At 35.7% G+C, this 20,328-nt stretch overlaps 2 protein-coding genes across 3 annotated transcripts in view; one reads left to right on the top strand and one right to left on the bottom strand.

The window, feature by feature from the left end:
• Positions 1–8,322, top strand: part of LOC128874440 (uncharacterized) — a 346,195-nt gene extending 337,873 nt beyond the window's left edge. For both annotated transcript variants that reach the window (XM_054119240.1, XM_054119241.1), the window contains one exon: positions 629–8,322. In XM_054119240.1, coding sequence (XP_053975215.1) covers positions 629–724 — 96 coding nt within the window. In that variant the 3' untranslated portion in view covers positions 725–8,322. The remainder of the gene's footprint in view (positions 1–628) is intronic.
• A 3,310-nt stretch (positions 8,323–11,632) lies between these two features.
• LOC128874439 (carboxypeptidase B-like) lies at positions 11,633–18,515 on the bottom strand. Its single transcript, XM_054119239.1, has 8 exons — positions 18,356–18,515; positions 17,272–17,590; positions 16,528–16,833; positions 16,230–16,320; positions 13,387–13,532; positions 12,502–12,558; positions 12,328–12,412; positions 11,633–11,960 (listed from the first exon to the last, which is right to left on the bottom strand). Exons 1-8 carry the CDS (start codon positions 18,493–18,495, stop codon positions 11,776–11,778), a joined length of 1,329 nt encoding a protein of 442 aa, XP_053975214.1. The 5' UTR covers positions 18,496–18,515; the 3' UTR covers positions 11,633–11,775.
• Between the last annotated feature and the right edge of the window lie 1,813 nt (positions 18,516–20,328).

Raw genomic sequence — 20,328 nt, 5'->3', positions numbered from 1 at the left:
TCTTTAAGCTCGATCGTGGAAGCTATAACGCTTTTACGCGCGGTGATTACGCGAATACGACAGTTTCGCGAAACCATTTGGCAACGATTGTCTCGGTGAGCACGAAACCGAAATGGCACAAGGCGAGAGAACGTTCGGTCCTTGTGTGATTTATTACGGGAAGGAAGCCTTTCGTCTCGCGTTACAACGTGCCCGAATACTGGCACGTCAATGACTTTACGATAATGCCGCGATGGAAACGATCATGGAATGATCACTTCCAACAGCCAGCTACGTTGGAGTCCATTAAGATACCCACAGTTAACAATACAATGTGAATTACAAATGTATTTTGTTTTCCAATGGAACACAAAAAATATGATATGTCTGTTTTATGTAATCTATATAAGATACTGTATATGCATTTGAACAAATATTTCCTAAAACTTAATTACCGCGTATTAATTCTCTTCTTTCATTCATCGTTCTTTTCCTACACCACAGCTGATAACACACGCAGGACTCCTTAACTCAGCTTCGTCCATAAGGCACTCAGCTGTCAAAAAAAGAAAGAGAAAAACTTTTAACAATTTCCATAGGACCTCTGCACACCCACGTTCACGTATACTCTCACCTTGTATCGTTACAGGACTCGTCCTTGGAACTCAACTCTGACACGAACTCGAGGGGAAGTTCCGGCCCAGTCATGGCGTTGACTAATGGATCCCTCTCCGCGAAGGAATAAGTCGAGAAAGAATTAGTCATTGGAACACGGTGTTCTCCCTGTCCGGGGGATTCCTGTAACCAACGCCACCAACGAGACATATCGATCTCCTTTAAGGATAAACACAACCCGTCTGTATATAGCTTAAATGCCTAACAAATAATTCAGGGTCGTCTCATGCCAGATCCGGGACCTGTTTTGGCAAGTTTGGTATCGATGGATCGCGAACCGTTCCGAGGATTCGACGAACGGGAAAGATTTAAAGCGTTTCGCCTTCGTTCGCGTCCGTCTTATCGATTAATCCCGTTTTTCTCTCTTTTTCTCGTAGAACTTAGCGCAGAAGACGAATCGCTTTCGACGAGCTTCCATTCAGAAGAAAGTACCGATTCCTGGCTTTTTTTTTTCTCTCCATCCCCTCCTACGTCGCCTCGACCCAGCTCCGTCTTTTCATTCGTTGCGAACGCCTTTCGAGTTTTCCGCGTTCGAAAAATTCTTGTGGCCGAACATGATGACTTCCGGCAACGTTTGAGGGATACGCTAAGGGGAATTCTAGTCGCGTGAAAAATTCCGAGCGATCGAACGCTCGGAAATTACTGAGTACACGGTATTCTTTGTCTGTGATAAAAACAACATTTACAAAGGCAGAGCCGGTTGTGGCGGGCGCCGATTTCAATAAAATTGCCGTGGAGTGGTGAGTTTATAACTTTGAGAGCCGTGTACAGAATATTAACTCCGGACGACCGTATACTTTTGAGAAAGAGTGTACTCTTTGATGTTTGTTTGTACATGGCTTTCGTTTGGTTAAAAGACGCTTAAAAATACACGTTCTTGTAACGCTCAAGACTAGAATCGATCGAGATTAATTAATTTTCGTAAATAGTAAATATGATTGTTACTTTAAATTAATACGTAACTAATCTTGAACGTGTGCTTAACACTCTCGACGAAAATCAGGGACAGCTCCAAATATTTCAAGACTCTTAACAAAATTAAGTATTGATATTTAAAATTTTTTAGTTAAAGATGGCAGTGCTCGTTTCTGTTAATTTTTAACCCTTTGCACTCGACGACAGTTTCATTACAAAGAGCTAACAATTTAGACGACTAGACCCTTCTTCTACCATGATTGGAGAGTCGTGGAATTAAAGTATTTTACAACCACTTCAAAGTGTACCAGTTTCCAGCTTAGGAGCATATTTATGAATCAATGTCGCTATGAACAGTTCCAGATTCAACGTAATCTAAGATAAACAAAGACTGTCGCTTCTGAGTCGCTCACCGAGTGGAAATCGAGTCGAGCAACTGCCAATCTCTAGTCCTAAAAGTGATAAATCTTCAATTGATAATTAAACGATATAATAAATAGGGGCGAGTGTTATCATCTTTAACTTAAATGTTTTAGATATCAATGTTCAATTTCTTTTCAATTTCTTTATTGTAATTGCATTTTATAGTAACTTCATTTTATAGCAATTTTGTTGAGACGGAGGCTGCCACATGCTCTTTGTTAGACGAACCGCAATCGCGGCACAATTTTGCTTTACTTTCGAGGATTTCAAATAGTCACGATGATTCTTAAGTAGAGGATGCAACGTTAATGGATTCTTTTTCTAACGTCGTCGAGAAATAGGTGAAAATCAGACCGTCCGTTTATGTGGTAGCGTTTTATGAAAATTGCAAGTAGCCTGCCGGAAACGCAGCATAGCACTTTTCGTACAGTGAGGAAAATATTGTTGCTCGCCAAGGAGATCGCGTTTCTCTTAACTTTTGAACATTTCTAATCTAATCGAGAATCAAGAGCTTAAGAAAAGAAATCCATATTAAGGAAGTTTTATACGATTTAGATGTCATAGCTACTTATCAAAAGACTTAGTAGCTTCTATAGATACAACCAGTTGTTATTTAGGCCAAGTACTAGTTCACTCGTGTATGTATAAATAAAAGTACTTTTGCAGTTCTTCAAAAACAAAATCAAATTCTCGTTATCAGATAATAACAGGTTATCAGTGCAGTGGACCGGATAAAGAGTAGGCTTTGTTGTTTTTTTTAAACAGAAATGAATTAATATAGATTTTCTGGTTATGAGAAGAATACCATAAACGGATTACGATAAAACGAATATTGATATAAATAAATCGTTTAACATATTCCAACCAGAAAATCGCCGTTGATCCCATTCTATTTTATATATTGAGTGTTTTGTGAAATATGGCCATAACTTAAAAAATTGAATTTAGCAGGAAAATCAAGTTTTGTTTGATTGGAAAAGGGTGCCACTTGAAAATCTTAACAAATAATTTTAAAATTGCAATAATATGTTCGTGATAATTACCCACCCAAAAAAGAGATCAATTTAAATTGTTGGAAATAGTTTGTGTTTATGTATTGATGCCAAGAATTCTAATACTGTAAACAGACTATATGTCACACTGTAATGATAAATATCACGCTGTTTCTTAAACAATCCTCTACGAACAGTGTATTTTTAAGAAGTTTGTAATGTTGAAAGCAATCCTTGAGAGAGAGAGAGGAACAACACTGGAGACTTGTAACGTTTGGATTGCACTTGAAACAACTCAACGTAGAAGTCCTTTTTTTATTCTTTATGCATTCGGTGCAATTTTGCCTGCCCACGATACAGAGTAAGTCAATCATAACCGCCGCATGGAATAACATGACATTTATCGATTTTAGTGAAAAGTGTTGTGTATAATGTACATATGTAATGTTTGGTTCATTTTTATCTTATGTCTTCCATTTTATGAAGTGACCTAAAATTGGTTTATAGTACTACTACGTTATAAACGATCTAACATAATCCTTAAAACGTACATTGTTTCTGTTTACTTTCCTTGAACAAAGAAGATTTTAATATAGTATCCTAGTAATGACGGATTCTCTGTGTTTATCATTTATTGTGATTTACTACAAAATAAACATGGAGATAGTCAAACGCTTCCATGCGACGAGCTCCAACGAACACAGGATATTTCATGTGAAACGATTTGTCCTAAAATCAATAAATAACGAGTCACTTCAGACAGCAGTTGTTATTGCCCGTCCTGTATACATTTCGTAGAGGGATGTTCTAGGAATAGAGTAATATGATTTATTACAAAGTCCTGAATCACTTGCCCCAGGAAGAAATATCGTGCCAAACGTGTACACGAGTTTTTGTGTACATACCTGTACACGAACGTGTATACTTCAATGAAATCGAATATTTATATTTTCAAAAATTCTTGTAACTCGGTGAAACATAAATAAATACACACACAAAGTTTGGAATCGACGTGTCCAATACGATTCTTAACAAAAAAGAAATCTCTAATGTCAGCTAATTTTTAAAATTCCAAGCTGAAAAGATTCTTCAACTTACTTGACACAATCGTGCGAATGAAACTCGTGCTTCTCGCGATCAGTCCCAATATTTCCAACAAACGCACATCCCGAAACCGCAGCGATACTTTTTCCCCTGTGCGAAACAAGCTGCGATCTCCGATCTACAAGTACGACTGTAAATAAATTCGTCTGCTTTCTCTAAATCTCCTAGCTCGGTAATAAAAGTCGGTTAGTTCTCGGCCGGGCATGTTAATCGTCAACGCTTAATTACCATTTAGGACGTTGTAAATATTCGTGTAACCTTAAGTTAGCGTAAAGATGGTGACCGTTACGTTTCATAGAATTAATTAGGGATGATTCGATCGAACTGTCCGCTCGCGGATTCGCGAAACGCTTTAAATCCCGTGTAAACGGGTGAAGAGCGGTTCCCCGCTGTCAGATGTGAGCAAAATTTTATTGAAATAATAGGTAACAATTAAAGCAAGTCTACCTACAATAATTTATTCGTGACGTTTATTGGGCTGAACGAATATATCTTCATTTGTTAAATGTATTTCGATCTATAATTTAACTTGTATTTTTTATTTACTCCTAATGTGCCTCACACGTTCGGGGTCAATTATGTAATATATATTATTATTAAAATTCAGTCATGTTCTTATACGTATGTATTTAAAAGTAAATGTTTATATTATATATGATATAATATATATATACACACACACATGCAGATATAAATATGTAGTTATTTATTTATTCATTTATTTATATTATGAGATAAACAATAATTCATCCCCTATACGTTTACTCGCTCTTTTTGCATAAATGTGAATTTTACCCATCTCTGCCCAGGTTCTGCGATCGCATCGATACAAATTGACCGAATGATGCTGATTTAGCGTCGAGTTTGACCGCCATCGATATTATTAAGACACTTTTTGATCTGAGTAGTAGCCGAAAGAAAAAAAAAAACGGTGACAGTGACTGATCGTAAAGGGAAAGAAAGAATTATTTAATTTCCCCGGTAGATAAGATCCATCATGTAAGCTTGACTTCGTAGGATCGATGCGTGAAAAAAGCGTGGATTCTCGCAGTCTTATCGATTGCGAACAAGATGATTAGCATATCAAACGTGTATTTTTGATGACGTATGAGTGCGGTTTCTTTTTCTCCAGCGAAACGAGCAATGCCAAGCATCGTCCAAATTAGCGTAACTGATTTAAAAAAGAAAGAAAAGAAATAATAATGAGAAACAAAAGAAGCAGAATCTATTATGGTTACTGATAACAGCTGGCTCCGTCATGGATCGCGACATGCAAGAGATCAGGGTCGGATTAAGATGTGGGTTTTAGGGTCTACAGGGTAGAAGTCACCGCCAGCTGGAGAACCTCCACAGCTTAATTCGAGGCAATTCGATGAATTCTGCCACAAAGATAGATCCTTGCAGTTTGATCAAGAGCTCAGAGCTTATTTCATTATTTCCACTTAATTATACATTATTGCGAGTTCGGCCCTTATTAATTGTTCTAACTGATTTTAATGCGACTTGGAAATCTAATTCGTGGGTTTCTTACGACTGCAGTTGTTCGTTAGCTCGTGTATCAGTAACGGACTGACCTAGTGATGGGACTCAAACATGTTTTAAGATCCATAAAAATTAACACTCTTTTATTATTTTTGTTTTTTTTTTCTTTTCCGTGAAGGCTCTGAATCGTGAAAATTCTCCCCGACACCTGTACTGCCTTGCATTAACGAATTCTATCTATCTTATTTATTTAATAATTGTATTATATGTACGTTATAATCTTTTACATTTCGGTGGAACCGAATCATCTAAATTATTATTATCTGATCAAATATTAAAAGAAGCAAAATATAATATGCTGTATCAGACGAATGCTTACTTTCAAAGTGTTAAACTTCTAAATACAATGAAATATGATATTTGAGATATTGATAGCTCTGCTCTTCATAGTCGATACTAATTGATGCTTTCAGATGTAAGTCGTGTCCTTTAAATGAGATACTCCGACGTTTCGACAGCTCAGCTATCGATCCAGTACCGGTGTGTCATTTGACCCCTGAAGAAGCTATCTGCAATGCTGGCGTAACTGAGGAGTACCTTATTCAAAGGACACGGCTTACATCGGGAAGCCTCAGCTAGCGGTCCAAGAAATGTCTTCGATCGACTTGAGATCTTCGGTATTGATACCTGCAGTCACCTACAGTAGACACTTGTATCTATGTAGGTTCAAAGTAACTTTGTTCAAACATTCCGTTTGAAGAGAAGGATTGTACGCACTAATTATATATTCCGATTGTTGAGACACACTGTAGCCAATACATTTGAGAATATAACGAAATCTGGCCACCTGATTAGGAAAACTCAAATTTGCCAGAAAACCATCCCCAATGGTTGTGGATGAATACAGATTTAAGATGTGTAGTGACTATATTTGAAGACTACAAGACGTCCTTAAGGTCTAGGACATTGAATATTCCATTTGACTGAAATGTTGTTAATTAATTTCATATCTGGAAAACTCTTCTTGTTTCATATGTATCCAGGCTCTAGAAACACCCTGTAGAAATTCCACAGAATTGAAAATTATTTAAACTGACAAGTATTGGTACTAATTAATATGACGTTGGATTGGTCCCATCACTACAGCGTTGTCCTTTTAAAAATAATTATTTCATTATTGTTGAGAAAGGAACAATGGTATTTAATTTATAGAATCATGAGCCAAATTCAATTCTATGCGTGACGTCACACTGATCAGTTTCTTGCGTCTCATTGAAGAAATCGTTGGTCGAGTGCAACCATTGGATGAATGATACGCGTGCGACGAGATGAAATTGACTCGTAATTGCCGTGAAATCACCTTAAAGAATATTCAGCGAATCCTGCGTATCTCGATTTCCAAACGTACTAAATAACGTTCGCGATAATCACAGCGAATGGTTGAAAAACACTTCGACTCGATTCGCGAAGATCGATGATACTTTGGCGGCACAGAGAGAAAACTAGGGCTGCTAATATCCGTGCATCAGACCGCAGGTGGTTTCCATTTCTCTCTCATATACAGATTAATCTGACGAGAAGATCGAAGTTTTTAACAATCAATCTCGCAAAAATTGGAACGAGTGTAGTTAATCACTTTCGTTCGTGCGTTGCATTTACGACATTACACAAATGGAATAAAGATTTATATAAATAAATTTTCAATTGAATTTTCATACGACCACGTCATGAAGTAAAAATACCATAAATCAATGCAAGAAAATTGCACTCAAATATTTATTCCTTGCTCGACATGTGTGAAACGTTCTTTTATTATTCCGAGGACAGTAATAACAAACACGATAAATATGAATTACATTTCGCCCAACAATTTATGTTAACTGAACACTCCATACCGATTTTTGCGAGCACTAGATGTTCCTAAATTCTTCGATTCTCTATCGCTTTGATAAAAAAAAACCCTCTACGATGAATATATAATCTAATGTACAGGTTTCGTAAAAAGCAAAGTGTCTGCGGTAAATGCGAATAAACGAGTACGATGCCTGACTAATATACCTGTACCTTGAAACAACAGTCTGTGGGGATATTTTCTTGGCAATATTGGTCATTAAAAAATGGAAGTTAAAAATGTGTCGAAATAATAGAAAAGTGATTAAAAATTCCGAACGAAACGCTGCATCGTTGATGTCTTGTGGTTCCAAGGTACAAAGACTTCGCTTCGTGAGGAGTGCCAGTGAACATTTTCATATTTATATTTTATAAGGAGCACCAGTTTTACAGGATCGCGTGACAACGAGTACGCGAAGTTTACCCGTAATACAGTTTCACTAACAATATTTATTACCGTAGATGTATACGTATAATTTATGTACTTCATTACGCGTATGTATTATTGTAACATTGTAATATAATCATCGTAATAGGCACGGCATGAAATAGCCAGACAGCGAATCGCAAAACTCGTGCATCGTATCGATAAGAGCAGCGAATTCATGGGTTATTGGACACGAAATGGACGTATGATTGCACACGTAATACTTGTATTCTTCCTACCGTTCATTATCGTTTATTAACCGTGCGCGTATTCGCATATATTTTTAATATCCGCACGGTGATAACTCCCGCATCGAGGAACAGGAATTTCACCGTATTTCTATGCCATAATTAAACGAGTATGATCAGAACAAAATTACAGACCATTTCGGCAGCCCTAGAACGATTGTAATTAAATCATTGATCTTTTCTTCAATGGGATTTTCAATACAGCCTACCTATAGCTGACGATTGGCGAGAAGACTTCTACAATTGATCTGCTGATATCTGAATAAGCTCATGTACAGTAATAATGCTAGAAACGTTGAAGATAATGTAGGAGTCTGATATATATTTTTCAATATTTCCAATTAAAATAGTCTAAAAGAAAATTACAGTTTCAGAAGGCATTTATCTGTAATATTGTAAAAATTCATTAGAATAATAGCAGTACATCGAAATTGAGAATGGTAATTGACTAACTATTGGTAATGTAGTGTATACTGTTGGTAAGGCTAAATAATGTAGAGCCCTGATTGATCGAAGAGTTTATCAACAGAGTGTTCTACATTATGAACAGAACGACCTCCCTTATCGACCGAATGTTCTACCTTACCGAGTCATAAAATAAAACAAAAATTGATTCTGAAATTACACAGTTTCGAAAGGAGGTGATTTACAAGTATTGTTTTATACAAAAAGCATCACAAACAGTACGTATATGATCATCTTCAATATTTGAAGCTCAATCAATGTGCATAAATTCATTTAAATATTGGCAGTGATATTGGGAAGTCCCCTTGTGAAAGGAATGCATCTGAGGTAACACCAGCTTGAAGATTCAGGAAAAGTAGACAATTTTTATTTCTATAAAATGATAGTTCGGACCTGTAAAAAATGACGTAATAAAGATTCAATTGAAATAATTCGTCATTATGACAAAAATATGGTTCATACGACAGGATGTACCTTTAGAAATAACCCCTAAGATCCGATGGTCTACACAGAGGCATCCCTATCAGAAGCATAGATTTTATCTATTAAATTTCAGCGCATATTAAAATCCTCCCCCGAGTGTTCAGTCATTTTCGAATTTCTAGCAGCAAAACGACAGACAACTTCGTTCGAATGACGAATATCATGGACAGAATGTAATTTTCTGAAACAAGTACCGGGCTCGTCTCTCATGAGAAGTAGAAATTTTAGTCTAGTAATTCTTAAAAACCCAAGGAAATCACAAAATGCATCATTGCAAATAGTAAAACGAATTTTACCGAATTTTGTTGTACTGAAGATATTTTATAAATCATTAGAAGACACAGAACTGAACCTGGTTTGTCGAGTCACGAGCATGGTTTCGCGCGTGGTATCGATAGTAATTGTCAACGTAACTGCCAAGCCAAAGTTTTTATACAGAAGACGTTCTTTGAATCGCAACAAAGAGTTCAATCATTTCTTGCGACTCCGTGTATACAATTAAGAGTTGTATTTTTCTGCAATTTCTTTCGATGCTGTTTCCGTTTTGTGATTTTCTTAATCGTACATTTGATAAACGTCATCGTCGTCGCATTCTTTGGCGAACGTTTCACGAAGGAATTCCATTCGGCGTTTCTCTGATCGTCCTCTCAGTTTGTTGTTTATCGAGCATCTTCCACGCGCCCCTGCAAATACATTCTAATCGCATGCGCGAGATCGACTGGGCGGCAGTTCGACGAATTTTTCAATGTATCGAACCGAACGAGTGTTTCGTTGAACTTTCGAGAGATCTGCGAAGCACCGATTGCGATAAGAAGGCAAGATAGAATCTTACTTGGCGAAAGAGATACGTTACCATACCCCTTAGTGATGTGTAGATTAAGCTACGTTAATCATTTACTAAAGAGCATATCTTCCGAGTGGTCTATATAGTTTATCCGTATCACCGAGTATATCCGTAAAATACGACGCAACTAAGGGAAGGGTCATTAATGGATGAGAAAGGATCGAACAAACGACACGTCGATCGAGGTGTACTCGAGAAAGAGAGAAACCTCGGCCGCTTTTCTTCCTGCGTTCTTTCTTCGTATGAAAAGAGGATACATTTATCTATGTTAAGTTACGATTAGATTCTAGAAACGAGAGTTATTTGTTCTATATAGTCCTATAAATATATATATATTATATATATGAACAATGTTTTATGGATCACTATCATCTGAATAAAGTACATTACGTCTTTTAATGCGTTCGGTGATTTATTGAACCTTTTTGCATGCGGATTCAAAACTGAGATAAAGTTATAAATTTAAAGCTTTCACCTGGTTTTTTTTATGATCGATATTAATTTTTGATGAAATATTTGAACGAAAGACGAAATTATACATAGAATATATACACAGAACAAAGCTGGAAGAAATTATGGACCAACCCAATGTTTCCGTAAGGAGCGCTGCTTATCAGAGCAACCTCCGCCGAGTTTCCTGTTGACCGACAACAACTCGCACCAAACGTTCCACAAAAAGATTGCGGATCTACGAGGACTCGGTGTACGGGAGCGAACGTTTACTCGAAAGAAGCCTACGTGAAAGGGGAAACAGCTATTGTTCGGTCCTGCGGCCCTTCCAGCGTCGACCACTTTAGTTTTTCCTCCAGTTTTAGGTAGACGTTGCGCGAAAGCGAGAGTGGCTGGGGAAACGAAAAGAGAGGCTCGAGGATTTGGTCGGAATGGAGTAGAATACTTAGCACGTAGAGCGCAGAAGTATCGTGCCCAAGTTCCTTTTCGCTTATACCTATTTCCCGCGTTCGCGTTCGGTCTAATTGGAGAAACAACAGACTCATTAGCCGTGGACTCGAGTGGAGACGAGAGCTCATTTGACGGGGCTGAGGGCACTGGGTCGTAAAATTTTTGTATAACGAGCCATTCCCCCTGGTCTGCTAGGGAGTTGAACATTCCTTGAAATCGTTGACTGAGGTGACTAAGGTGACGGAGGCTGGTGCAATGCCTTCAGTGACCCAAGAAAAGTCGACTTATCTCCTTCTGAAGACAGTTCAGCGGCTGGAAAGAGGTTGAGAAGGTTCCAAGAATAACTGTTCCAAACTGTTATATACTAATAGTTCGGACTGAAATAGTTATGAGAACCGGAAGGATGTTATAACATTTATAGATCGAAACTGTTATAACCCATATCGAACGAAGCAGTCGTGTATCGGTTCTACGATCATAGGTTCTGAAACCGATCAGCTCTTCTTATCCTTTTCACACCTGAATTATTTTGTTTCTCGTACTAATGTAATTTAATTTTTAGAGTTAATTTGGACTATTTGGATTAGTATGGAAGAAATAAAAAAAAAAATCCTAATAGTGTAGCTTTCGAGGAAAACTGGTCTTTCTGTATGTGCACAAATAAAGAAATTCGCCCTAAACGATAGTGTCAGTAATGTATGAGTCTTATTTATGTCCTCAATTGTGGTCGCCAGGTCTAAAAGGGTTAGAGCTATTCTTTTGGATTGCATACGAGGAAACTCGAGCTTCGTACAATATAGAGAAATTTTTGAATAAATTCTTAATTTTTTATTTATTTTATGGTTAGTAAATGTAGGAAGATTGTACAGTTTGTATCGAACGATTCAGGATGAAGATACATCCGCGTACAGTCGACGATACTGGGTGTCATTGGCGCGATAGTGTTCGTCAGTGTTTCGAAGTGATGTATTGGTGAATCACTTTGATAACTTCGAATGTCTCAGTGCCAACAGCTTTGATCTCGGAAGGAGGTAACAGGAATCCAGAATTTCCTCCGGGTAACTCGAAGGTGTACGATAAACTGATTCCTGCTTTTCCCATGGCCCAGTCGTCGCTACCTCCAGCAGCAGGATCTAATTATTTTGTAACAAAAGCACAGAGAAAATAATGAAATGAAACACAGTGCAGAAACCTAACGAAGAATAAGTAATTCTTCGAATGATAAAGTCACTTCAGATCATTCTGAAATAATTATAAGCTAAATATTTTCTGCAAAAAAAAATTACAATGCTTCTTGAAGCATCTCTTACAAACACGTGCATTAAATCTAATATCTACGCTTTAATCAGTAAAACAAATATTTTTCTATATTTCTATACAAAAATAATCCTTTCTACACGATTAAATTACATATTTTGATTAATAGCTTTATGTCAATTGTTTAATTAACACCAACGTGTCAAAACGAAGCGAAGTGATTCATTAGATCTCGTTACTTACAAAGATGATTGGCAGATGTTCCATAAGTGTACTGAGTCCTACGCGACTTGGCGATAGCTTTAGCGAAATTGCTAGCAAGGTTACGCTAAAAATGTACAAATCATTGTAGACAATCATAAAATGAAGACTGTGTATGTAATTTCATATGAATAAAACGATCAGAGTGTTACATACCAGTTCTGGTTCGTTCGAAGGCACCTTGGACGTAAATCCCCAAGGATACAGGATATACTGAAAGGGAAAATTTGAGTATTTCATTAAAAAAGAAATGAGGTAAAGATGCAACTGTCTAACAAGTAGTAACTATTTACACTCGAAAGGCAACTTTCAGTCGTCATTGAATTTTACGTGGCAACCTAAATGATGACCTAAAAACGTTGATAGCAATATCAATCGCCGAAAAGATTTCTAAACTCTTCGTGTATTCACTTAGGATAAAAAAAAGGGTACATCTTGAAATATCAATGAGATCTTTATGTACAATTCGGCCACGACTCTGACGTCTCCGACGTTATTTCAGATTCGACAATGGTGGCATAAAGTTATTTCTAAAGCGTTTATTGGATTTCCGTTGCTGGGTCAGATCGAGCGAAGATAAATTTAATCTTGTACTATTACAAGACTAGGCTACATATAACAAAAATACAGAATCTAACATTAAGAATAATTGATTTTTAGGATGTAAGATAGTTACATATTATAATATAATAAAGTATACAGAATCTAATATTAAAAATTGATGTAATTCAGTATGTAAGATAGTAAAATATTGAAGTATAAAGGTACAGTGATGAACAAAAGAAAATTAAAAATCTTTTTAAAGGAAACAGTTAATAATGCAATCAGCAAACCGATTCTTAAAATTCAGAATATTTCCGGTATAGTACTTGCGAAATGACGGAATTTGCAATATTCTAGGCTTCGAAATTTTTTCTCTTCGCGCTGTAAACGCTTACAGTGTAAGAACCCGTGACTTGAAAGTCAAATTAAGAACCACGAAACAATTGGGCATATTTGGACCAACGAATGGTTAATGTTATTAGCATCATAGACACTAACCTGACCGTATGAATGGAACGTGAGGTAGGCCTTGATATTCTGTTTATGTGCTAGGATGAAGTCGCGCATGTGTTGACTTTCCACTTCGGAAAATGGTTTTGGTCCAGCGTACGTCTCACTGCATGGGCTGCTGGATGCGCCAATTGCTGTGAACAGATGACAGTTATTTTTAAACAAAATATCATCGTCATGTAAGTACGTTTCATCGTGTACGTAAATTCTTTATTCTTTCCATCATTATCTGACCATTCTCCATTCAAGTTTATTTCAATTACATATTTGTCTTTTACATTTAAAGTTTAATTAAAATTGTATACACTTATAGCAAATAAAAATGTGGGGAAATCTATGAGATTGTGTAAATGTAAAAATATATATAATGTCAACAATGATGTTTAGAAATAATATATGCAATCAATAAATAATATATAATAATATGCAATAATTTATTTAGAATAGTTAAAATTATTAAAATTATTTTAAATAAAAGAGTATTGTATAATAATTCATCCGACCCAAACGTTTTATAGTGAAGGAAACGGAAATTGTACCAGACAAGACAAAACTACTCTTTCAAGTAAATAGCAACCCACAGATGATACAATGAAAATTGCTAGAACGCGTGTCGAACTTCATCGCTAGAAATCTAATACGGAAAAGTGCTCGTACGAATTTTCTGGAGCAACCAACTTTCAAATTGCACGACAAATTAGAGATCTCAATTTAGAGACCTGCAACACCAGCTCAGATCTGTTCATCGAATTTCGCGAATATATTTGGTCGATGTTGCACGAATGAGAAAAATTAAAGCTGCAAACCGAAATCCATAATATTTTGTGATTAGATTGTAAGTAAACTCGATTGATGGATAATGATGATTACCTCTTGTATCGTTCTTCTTCTTCTACTAAACATTAGAAGTTGTGAAAAATGTTTAAATATAATCAAAGTGTATATTAAAAAGAATTAAATTCCATATGAAAAAGGTCTGCAATCTTTTTCTTCATCTTCTTCAGTAAAAACAATTAAAGAAATTTAAAATTTTCGTGTTGTTACTCAAGAACACGCATTTTCATCTCAATTTTCGTCTTATCTTTAGTCTTCAAGACGAATACCGTGTAAACGATGAAGTCTACATTTCCATCAATTTCTTGGAATTAATTTCTTGGCTTTACTTTGGAGGAGTTGGACTGTTTCAACTGTTTAAAGATAGAGGGAATTTAGCCAACTTCCAACTATTTCGATCCAAAATCTATAGGAATCGCGAACATAAATGGAAAATAAAATTGTCAGCTCGATGTCGAGGTCTACGACGGCATTCGTAATAACGTCGGGAAATAACACGTAGTTGTCGAAAGTCAGTGTGTTAAAGCCCGAATGAAGAGACCGAGAGGAGTAACAACCGTGCGGTAACGAGCAAGTTTTTATCACGCTCAATCATAACTTCAATGAAAACGCCAGCACAACTGCGCTCCAAAGAAAAGTTAGACTGAAATGGTTGAGTTAACCGTGACACAGTACTCTTCACGGAACACGGGCGAGATGTGATAGCTAACAACCTGTATCTCCCTTTCTCTTCCATTCTGTAATAAAATTAATTGTGATGGAAATTTTCGATTCCATTTCAACGATCATTATCTTCCCAATAAACTATAAATACTGCTTTTAAAGATACGCGAAGCAATATAGCTAATGATAGCGTAAACAAATATAATATATTCGTACGTGAATATCTTGACCATTGGTTTTAGAAATTAATAATACTAGTAGCACAGTCTTGCAGTGCACTAATTTACTACTGCTTACAAATTTGAATTTACTTTACATTTTAAATTTACTATTTAAAAATATTTGTCTTAGTTTAACCATTTTTGAGTAATTCATTATACTGAAAAAGAATTTAAAGCCACGTATGTATTAACGACAAACTATATGTTTGTTTATGCTGTAATTGGCAACAAGATATTTTTCCTTGATCTTCTACATGAATATGTTCTACAAAAATGGCATTGATTGAATTAATACGCTTTCTGGGAATTTTCCCCAGAAATAGATGTTATCTTCGCGAATTTATCGGTGTCTTCGATTCCTGTGATTAATGTTGTTTAATTTCAATTTTGTCTAATTAATCAATGGTCACGCCGTAGCTGTCGTTGATAGATTATCAGCAGTCTCGTTGTCTGATTGATGTCTAGCGCAATCGCGATCGCGAAATATTCATTTGTCTCTTTAATAGAAACTCTCACCGCTCTCGTGTTTGATGTGCACGATAAAAGCGAACAAACGCGATACTGTACGGAAAGTTTTTAATCGACCGATTCGCAGACAGATTAAATTATCGGGGTTTGCAATCTCTTGATTTTTCTAACACGATTTTTGTAGAACCACATCACCTGTTCTAGATACGTGCGTGTCTAACTATTGTTGAAAACTAGAAGTGAACAAAATTTTATTCGAACAGTATATGACGCATAAAATCAATGTATAGCGATCCATTCGAGACGCCTATTTGATTAAACAGTTAAATTATTATTCGTATAGACGAAAAGTTTTGTTCTGCAATTCAAATTCTAGCTATTCTTCTAGAGATAGAGAATGAAACGTTGTGTATTTTTTATTCCTGATTCGAAATTATTATTTTGATGATAGATAACGAATGAAACGTATAAGATTTATTCGAGATGTTTATTGGATCAAAGGATTAAATTCTGATTTGTTTAGTTGGAAGTATTTCATTCCATAAGTCAAAGTCCAGAAACGTACAAAAAGTTGTTTACCTTTTATTTGTTAATTTGTCATTTTTATCTAAATGAGAATTTTGCTTATCTTTGTAAATAACTTACTCATCCATTCCATGTCGTAATTCCTGTTGCCATCGACGCCTCGGCATGTCGAGCCAGTGTTCGTGGACCTCGTTTTCCTCCACATACGATTCTGAAATACACATTTGGAAATATATAATACCATATTTGTTTATACAAGGCTAATGTTTTTGAAAATATTACATCTTTGGAATTATTGATTCAGAACAACAATAAAATGTTATCAAGACAATATCTGAATCTCATTTTATCACCAGTGGTCGATAATTACTGGTTAATAGTGCACCTGCCGAATGATTTATAAATCAAGTATAATTACCGCTGATTTAGCATGCGTGAACTCGTAGCCATCAGGGTTCAGGACCGGAAGGATGTACCAGTCGACGTCCTTCAAGAGATATCTGTTCTGACTCGTGACCATCTGATCTATTATGTAGAGGGATGTCACTGGAGCAATCCATTCCCTGGCGTGTATACCGGCATCAATGAAAATAGCAGGTTTATTTTTACCACCGGTTGAGAGCTTCAGGACTTTCATCTGCCGTTTTTCGTAGGATGCGCCTATGTTAATTAACGAGGCCACGTCACTGTGGGTTTTTGTTATGTATTCCAGGTAAGTATTGACCTACGAACGATTCGAACGAATTACTTCCTGGAAACCCCATTCACGTTTAATTGCTTAACAAATTTTAATTCCAAGGTTCCATCGAAAATAAAAATTCATTTGTTTGTTAAATCTCCCCACCACTTTACTTACAATAAAATTATTTACTGCGTACAATTTGACCCTTCAAACCAAATACCTTTTGTAACATGTATTTGATAGCTTCATCCCCTCGTGAGATATTTAATCATCACGATTTAAATAAAATAATTGGATTATTTCTATAATTTTTGTATAATTTGTATAATTAAAATGTTTTGTTATACTCTTTGTTGTCATCTTGGATGCGTAATTTTGGAAATAACGCAAGGATTAGATCCCCGCTCGAGGAACATTTAATATTGTTGCTCGTCGTAGCCAAATAAGTGTATATATTGTGCAAATAATTTCTACACTTACTTCGGCGAGAGTTGGATAATAAGTGAACGATAATCCTCCAGAGGCAGCATAATTTTGAAGTCTCTGTTGCACTTTACGCTCAACTTGCTGCGTGATGTACTCCTCCATGACTGCATCCTGAACGTTCTCGATCGCAACGGTGTAATTCATGCGATTTTCTTCGAGAAGTTCTTTGAACGCTTTCACTTTGTCAGCCGTCACAAGGACATCGGCAAACTTGTCGGTTACCTTCATGAAGTCAAAGCCAGGGGTGTCTATATAATTCTTCAGCACCATTAATTGCTCCGGTGTGTTGTAAGTAATAGAGAGACTCTGCATCCTGAAAATGTTTTAAATAAATATGAACACATCCGTTCGAATTCCTCTACTTTGATCGATCTAACAATGTGTAGCATTTGTATTGTTTGAAACAACAGGAATAATCTTTCGCTCGAACTTTAAATGTTCTTTTTCCAATCTCTCACACTTATCTTATAATTGGGTTAGTCTATTAAGTTCTTTAGAGTAGATCAATCAATTTATTAGTTTTAATCGAAACTAATAAAATTGACTTGCTGATACTGCACACGGTATTCAAGTAGATCATTTTCCTTGAAAGGGGACGTTAATCAAAGTAAAAAATTATATCAATGACAGATCATGTACATATGTCATGTAATATATATAAATAATGTAATATATATAAAATACTATTATTATAAATCTTAACTGACTTTTGAAATCAGTATTATTATACTTATTCTAGTGATTAGTGCACATTACAATAGTTAATAATTTTAATATAAATAATATTACATACTATTGTATTGTGTTTAATTTATATTTATTATCATAGTACATTATGATTGATATTTTTTTAATTCTATAGAAATATATAGAGATATAGAGATATAGTCGACATTAGAGATATAATCAATATAAAAATTAAATATATTTCGATAAAATTATTATATGAAAATACATTCAAATAATATAATTAATATTTCATACAATGTGTGTTGTAACATCGCCTAACGAACCGAGCACTAATCATGATACTATGATTAATTTAAGGGAAACATTGCGAATGAAAAAAATAACGTACCCCTCTAAGGGTGGCAGCACTTCCTCGTCGGCCGCGAAGACAGCGGCGACGCAAATTGTCGCGATCAGGAGGACACGCATGATGGCTACTTTCACTGAAATCTGTGCGCTCTCCGACAAACTCCAAGCTTTATATATCATATCGTATCTGTGGACACTCAGTGTCCACGCTTTATTTACTTTGTACTAAATTGCTTTCAACACTTTATACAATAGGGACGAGTACCGGTTCAACGAGTTTGATGATACACCGCGATTAGAAAATAAATCGATCGAACTTCTTGTGAAATCGTCGCTAATATACAGTAAGATAAAGTCTTTGGTTTAAATGACATTCTTATCGTGAAAGATAACTCTGATTGAAACTTCAGAAAGTATTATCGATTCTTCTTTGATATCAAACACAATACGGAACAACTTTGACACACAATGTTAGCGTCAAAGAAGATGAGCTTGCAAATATTGCATTCCAATTAACACAATTGCACCGATCTCTCCGCTGATTGCATTTTTTTCGCGAAATCTACGTTGCTTTATAATCCCACGGATAAACGATAGCATTGAATTAATCAATATATACGAAAATGTACGAAAACTGCATAGTTACTTACCACTTATTTCTTGATTTCAAATTACTGATTAAGGTTTGAAATTTACAATTTCAAATTATGATTACTGATTACAGATTCTTGTCATCATCATACATAAATTTAGATTCAAATTAAAATGTTAATTTAGTTATGTCATGAATCAAAATAATTCCTTTTAAAATGTCCTCGTATTATTAATCACAACGTTTTAAAACATTACGATACATAAAAAATTTTAAATCAACTATTTTATTTAACACTAAATTCAAAAGAAGAAAATAGAAATATAGGTCGTGAGCCTATAAAACGAACATTAATATAAATTCGAAGCGTTTTTTTATATAAATGATAGAACACCATCTACCGTGGAACAAGGAAGTTTGTAAGAAAATACATTGTTCTGACTTACCACCGCTCAATGTCGTAACCAGTATATTTAAATTTATTCGTTGAAAAAGCTAAGTGTCGAATAATTTTTCTCCAGCTAAATTTTAATATCACAACACATCCAGTATAATTTCCAATAAATCCAATAAAAGTTCATTATGCAATGAAATAAAATGGATTGTGTGAGTATACTGTAATGTCGGTATACAAAATCTTATCCTACCATCAGAGGGCAAGCATATTTACCATTCCGCTACAAACTTTGCATTGACATAAGTTTTTAAATTAATTTAGTCGAGTTATCGCTAGACGGTTGTTGCATTTACGTTAATTATTAAAAGAGGAAACGAGACAAATATATCGGCAAACTTCAACTTCAAAATCTAATATTCCCTGTTACTAGGAATTTTCACGCATCTAACTATAGTGCTGCAAGCAGAGTAAAGTTACTAGATGGTGAGTTGGAGAATTTTTTGATTGCCGACTTAGGTCGGGTTTGTAAATGAACGCTGCCAGTGGTATCAGTGGATATTCTTTTATTCAAACGATGTGCAAGGAAGGATTTTTTTTTACAAATTTTCCAAAAAAACTGTTTCGTAGTTCAGTAGTTATTCGTATAGTATTTCGTAGTTATCCTAATTATAATGTCTTATCTTTATTTTATTTTATCGTATGGCTTATTCTAATTATAATCTGATTACTTAAGATACGCAGCGAACTATTTCCAACGGTCGATATCAGTTACCGGAGCGGAGTTAGGCGGGAGATAAGACCGGAAACAGGAAGCGCTCGGATCGACTTACGTAGGTCTTACCGATTCGAACCTTTACAGTGGCCGACGGACGAATCTACCACCAAGATTCGCTAGTTGACTCAAGCGTACCAAGGTTTACGCGAATCCCATGCATGACAAAAAAATTGTGAAGACTTACCTGCATACTTACACAACATGCAAAGGAATCAGCGTGTCGAAGAAAACGGGCAACGTCACATGACG

Source organism: Hylaeus volcanicus, chromosome 3 (genome assembly GCF_026283585.1).
Source record: "Hylaeus volcanicus isolate JK05 chromosome 3, UHH_iyHylVolc1.0_haploid, whole genome shotgun sequence".
In the NCBI taxonomy this organism is placed as follows: Eukaryota; Metazoa; Arthropoda; class Insecta; order Hymenoptera; family Colletidae; genus Hylaeus; species Hylaeus volcanicus.
This window is presented reverse-complemented; position numbering and strand designations above follow the sequence as displayed.